The sequence below is a fragment of the Episyrphus balteatus genome, chromosome 2 (assembly GCF_945859705.1).
Source record: "Episyrphus balteatus chromosome 2, idEpiBalt1.1, whole genome shotgun sequence".
Lineage (NCBI taxonomy): Eukaryota > Metazoa > Arthropoda > Insecta > Diptera > Syrphidae > Episyrphus > Episyrphus balteatus.
In genome coordinates, this window is record NC_079135.1 from 6,704,724 (window position 1) to 6,710,749 (window position 6,026).

The 6,026-nt window shown below is 34.9% G+C and overlaps 1 protein-coding gene across 1 annotated transcript; it reads left to right on the top strand.

Annotated features, from left to right (window-relative positions):
* The first annotated feature begins 602 nt into the window (after positions 1-602).
* LOC129912723 (uncharacterized transmembrane protein DDB_G0289901-like) lies at positions 603-1,238 on the top strand. Its single transcript, XM_055991092.1, has one exon. The coding sequence runs from the start codon at positions 603-605 to the stop codon at positions 1,236-1,238; it is 636 nt and encodes a 211-aa protein (XP_055847067.1).
* The last annotated feature ends 4,788 nt before the right edge of the window (positions 1,239-6,026 follow it).

A 6,026-nucleotide genomic window follows, 5' to 3' on the forward strand; every position in this document is an offset into this window, starting at 1 on the left:
GCAGCATCAGTTCCAATAATAATACCATTAGCAGCTCCATTTACAATTCCTAGAGTTAAACCAGTAGTTGATCCAACAATTTTTCCACTCAAATATATTATATCTGGAAGAAGTCCTTCGGAATTTCCGAAAGAATTAATATTATCACCAAGTCTCTTTCCCATAATTTGACCAGCATATGATCCCTTAATAGCTCCTTGAGGACCATCGTTCAAGCCACCAATCAAACCACCTCCAGTAGAACTTATAAGACGGGAAGCAGCACCAAAAATATCACCAGTTAGCACGGAAAGGTCTTCAATAAGATCTTCTTTAATAGAAGATCTTCTATTTACATCAAGTGTTTTACTACCAGTAGCAGAAAATATTAAAGCAGCAACAAGTAGTAACGATTCCAAGAGTCTCCCCATAGACATTAGAAGTTGTACAAATGACTTGAACAATTGAAGATACGGTGTAAGAAATCACACCATCAATTTTGAAGATACATTTGTAGCAATAAAAACTAATTGAGTCGTGAAAATACAGTTTTTATTATTCCATGAATAACTAATTGTTATTATTTTTTTTTTTTTCAGTTTCATTGTAAAACTTTAACGAAGATGTTAAAAATATTTCTTCTTCTGACTATTGTCAGTCTTTCTTCAAGTGTTCCAATAGTTGATAATCTTGCTAGTGTTCTTGGTGATGCTGTTGGAACAGTTGCTAGTACATATGGTAGACTTGCTGGGACAATCATTGGCGCGGTTACTGGAGGTGCTGAAGGTGCCCGAATAGCTGGCGAAGTTGGTGAAGCAGAAGGCAGAGATCTTGGAGAAAATATTAGCGATTCTACAAAAAGAAATCCTTTTGGAGGATTGGTTGAAGGGTTAATCGATCTAACTGGTGGTATTTTTGGCACACTCTCTGGTTTTGTTGGTGCAAATGCTGGTGCAGTAATTGGTGCACTGAATGAGGGAACTCCTGGTGCTGTAGAAGCTTCTGCTGCTGGAACAATTATTGGCAAGGGCCTGGGAGAAAATATTATTTCTTCTGGTACAGGAATTTCGTCAGGAGGTCTTCTTGGTGGAAATTTAGATATTGTTGGTGATCTTGTTGGTTCTGCTGCTGGTTTCGTTGGAGCTGGTGTTGGTGCATCTGGTGGAATTCTTGGTGGCAATGATGCTTTTATTGTTGGAGCAAATTCTGGTGCAGAGTTTGGAAAAGGACTTGGTGATACTATTAATTCAATTATATAAAATAAATTCAGGCTAAACATAAAAAGCAAGCAAATTTTTTTATTTGGTATTTTGTTTTACTCCAGGCTCTTAGGACCTCTTTTTGATGTTCCCGAGTAAAAATAGAAATTAAATTTTTAAAGAAAAAAATTAAAAAAAATCTTGACCTTCGCACCACAGCTGCACCACGTCCGCACCATTTCATTTTGTATGAAAAATTCTCTGCACCATGATACATAATTTTGAGTTATTGCAGCGAATTTTTTTCATAATTTTTCGTTATTTCAAAATGAAATGGTGCGGACGTGGTTTAGAAAATTTTAAAATGGTGCGGACGTGGTGCAGCGGTGGTGGTGCGGCAAAATTCCATTTTTACTCGGGTTCCAATTCAGTATCCATCATTTCCACATAAAACCCTCAATTTGCAGAAAGTTTTTATTCAATTTGAGAATTAATTTCAAACCGCATTGGATTTCTCTTGAAATTTTCCAACAAATCATTTTCATTGGTATTACAAATCCCTTTTAGATTGTCCTTAAAACTTGTCCCCATCAACAAGTACATAAATTTAATTTGAAAATGACCAAATGAAAAGTTCCATTCTAACTAAGCTCCAGTCCGATATGGGGTCGGTCCTTGGTCCATCACAAAACTATCACAAAAACCAGAAACAATAAACCTTGGACTTATGTTTTCCAAACAAATATGGCACCCAACTAAATAACCTGACAAGATAATTCAATAGCGCTCTGGAGGACAGACAATACTCAGTCAGTTAGAGATGTGGGTAATGCCATATAAATACATATGTGAGCAAATTCTAATCTCATGAAGGTTATCTTCTCTCACATCGTTTTGTAGAGAAGATACCATAGATACTAACATTTGTGAGTTTGGTACCTTTTTTCTTCTTCATCCACTGACGTTTATTTGATTCTTTTTTTTTTTTTTGTTTTTTCTCTTTGGCCAGCAAATTGAAATGAAATTTCTCGGAACAACACCGTCAACAAGAAATCCCCAAGGATATCATTTGTGTGTGTTTGTGGGGTGCCACATTGCGACAGACATGTGTGTGGCATCTATGGCAGGCGGGGGGATAAAGGGGATAAATACAAGAACATTGTTCATTTTATCGCTAGCGTTCGTAGTCGTCGTCATTGTCAACATCGTCATCGTTGTCTACGTCATCATCATCCTCACCCAACATCGCCCATCTCAGAGTCGTTGTCATTCTCGTCATGCTATGACAACCTTTGAGTGCTTTGATCTTGTTTGTGTTTTGTATATCTCGCCATGGGAATATACTATACTATCTAAGGATGCAGTCAGTTATAGTGCCCAAGCAAGTATCTGGAAAAAGGATAAAACTCAGATACAATTTTGTATCCAAAGCTCTTTCAATTTAAGTGGTTTGTTTGTGGATGACTGCGTATAGGACGGAAAAGTGCATACAATGTGTGTGTGTACTGTGTATGGGTATATTTCAAAGTGTGTCAGTGACAGTTTTGAGACGCAAACAAAGGAAACCCTGGTTAAAAGTGTCACACAAAATGTTGTGGTGATGTTTTTCTTATGGAGTGAGCACCCACGACTGACATCACGACAACTAACGCATGAAGACATCAGCTTGTTTAGTAAATTAAGATTTAAACAAACACAGAACAGCACAGTGTAGATGTTACTCTGGGGAAGTTTGAAGTTTAGGGAGTATATGAATGTTTAGAATATTTTTAGGATGCTTCTTTGACACAATAAACGTCAAATTAACAGCTTTATTCGACTTCATGAATTAAAAAGTCTTCATGCTGAATTAGGACTTCATGAGAAGAATATGTGTTAAGCGAGGTCTCATACAAGATGCGACTTCAAAAGATAAAAAGTCTTCATGCTGAATAAGACTTCATGAGAAGAAAGTGAGTGAAACGAGTTCTCATACAAGATGCGACTTCATAAAATAAAAAGTCTTCATGCTGAATAAGGACTTCATGAGAAGAATATGTGTGAAGTGAGGTCTCATACAAGATGTGACTTCATAAAATAAAAAGTCTTCATGCTGAATAAGAATTTAATGAGAAGAAAGTGTGTGAAACGAGTACTCATACAAGATGCGACTTCGTAAAATAAAAAGTCTTTATGCTGAATAAGGACTTCATGAGAAGAATATATGAAGCGAGGTCTCATACAAGATGTGACTTCATAAAATAAAAAGTCTTCATGCTGAATAAGGACTTCATGAGAAGAATATGTGTGAAGCGAGGTCTCATACAAGATGCGACTTCATAAAATAAAAAGTCTTCATGCTGAATTAGGACTTCATGACAAGAATATTTGTGAATCGATGTCTGATACAAGATGCGACTTCATACGATTAAAAGTCTTCATGCTGAATTAGGACTTCATGAGAAGAAAGTGAGTGAAACGAGTTCTCATACAAGATGCGACTTCGTAAAATAAAAAGTCTTCATGCTGAATAAGGACTTCATGAGAAGAATATATGAAGCGAGGTCTCATACAAGATGTGACTTCATAAAATAAAAAGTCTTCATGCTGAATAAGGACTTCATGAGAAGAATATGTGTGAAGCGAGGTCTCATACAAGATGCCACTTCATAAAATAAAAAGTCTTCATGCTGAATTAGGACTTCATGACAAGAATATTTGTGAATCGATGTCTGATACAAGATGCGACTTCATACGATTAAAAGTCTTCATGCTGAATTAGAACTTCATGAGAAGAAAGTGTGTGAAACGAGTTCTCATACAAGATGCGAGTTCATAAAATAAAAAGTCTTCATGCTGAATTAGGACTTCATGACAAGAATATTTGTGAATCAATGTCTGATACAAGATACGACTTCATACGATTAAAAGTCTTCATGCTGAATTAGAACTTCATGAGAAGAAAGTGTGTGAAACGAGTTCTCATACAAGATGCGAGTTCATAAAATAAAAAGTCTTCATGCTGAATTAGGACTTCATGAGAAGAATATGTGTTAAGCGAGGTCTCATACAAGATGCGACTTCATCAAATAAAAAGTCTTCATGCTGAATTAGGACTTCATGAGAAGAATATGTGTTAAGCGAGGTCTCATACAAGATGCGACTTCATAAAAAAAAAAGTCTTAATGCTGAATAAGGACTTCATGAGAAGAATATGTGTGAAGCGAGGTCTCATACAAGATGCGACTTCATAAAATAAAAAGTCTTCATGCTGAATTAGGACTTCATGACAAGAATATTTGTGAATCGATGTCTGATACAAGATGCGACTTCATACGATTAAAAGTCTTCATGCTGAATTAGGACTTCATGAGAAGAAAGTGAGTGAAACGAGTTCTCATACAAGATGCGACTTCGTAAAATAAAAAGTCTTCATGCTGAATAAGGACTTCATGAGAAGAATATATGAAGCGAGGTCTCATACAAGATGTGACTTCATAAAATAAAAAGTCTTCATGCTGAATAAGGACTTCATGAGAAGAATATGTGTGAAGCGAGGTCTCATACAAGATGCGACTTCATAAAATAAAAAGTCTTCATGCTGAATTAGGACTTCATGACAAGAATATTTGTGAATCGATGTCTGATACAAGATGCGACTTCATACGATTAAAAGTCTTCATGCTGAATTAGAACTTCATGAGAAGAAAGTGTGTGAAACGAGTTCTCATACAAGATGCGAGTTCATAAAATAAAAAGTCTTCAAGCTGAATTAGGACTTCATGACAAGAATATTTGTGAATCAATGTCTGATACAAGATACGACTTCATACGATTAAAAGTCTTCATGCTGAATTAGAACTTCATGAGAAGAAAGTGTGTGAAACGAGTTCTCATACAAGATGCGACTTCAAAAGATAAAAAGTCTTCATGCTGAATTAGGTCTTTATGTGTGAACCGAGGCTTCACGACCGATAAGACTTCATGAAATAAAAACGTCATCATGGTGGTATAGGACGAATGCGACTTCATGAATCAGAAAGTGAGTGAAGAAATATAAAATCTTCATACGTAACACTGGTCGGCAACGAAAATGGAGCTAGAACAAAACCATACTTTTCTAAAAAAAAATTTGTGTGCTGAGTCCGAATCCTAAGTCAAAATTTCACTGTCACGTCATGTTTTTGAAATACTTTAATATTAACAGGTCAAAAACGTGTTTTATGGGTAGGTACATTTGACGTCGAATTACACCACCGTAAATTTTTTTTTGCAAAACTTCTAATGCAATCTGAAAACGTAATATTTTATCGTTCTAAATATATTTACTTTTTTTCAAAATTAATTTTGTTCTCAAAGTTATTGGAAAAAGAAATTTATGAAACTCGTGATTTGGATTTTAAAAGGCATGTATTAAGAAAAAATGTATTTTATTGATTAATCATACAAAAAAACTTAATTGAAAATAAGTTTTTGAGAGTTTTTAGTGAAAATAGCTATGAGTATAGCTCAAAAACTAGACGTGATGGAACAAAATTGTAATTCAGCACACTTAAATTAATTAAATAATCACCTTGCATAGTTCTTGCTAACGCCATTTTTTTTTATTTTTGCCGACCAGTGTAATTAGAACTTAATGAAGTAGGAAGTGTATTAAGGCATTTTCAAAGCCATTAAATTCCATTTCAAGTGCAAAAGTGATTTTTCAATCCGCAAACTAATGCAAAAAACTAAGAAAAAACTAATTAACATTATTTTGAGTAAGATCGTGAAAACACAATCAATTTTTTACTACAAAAACAAATTATTAGTTATTAGTGAAATGCCATTACTTCCTTCAAGCAGTATCTCTCCAAAAATTCAACGAAA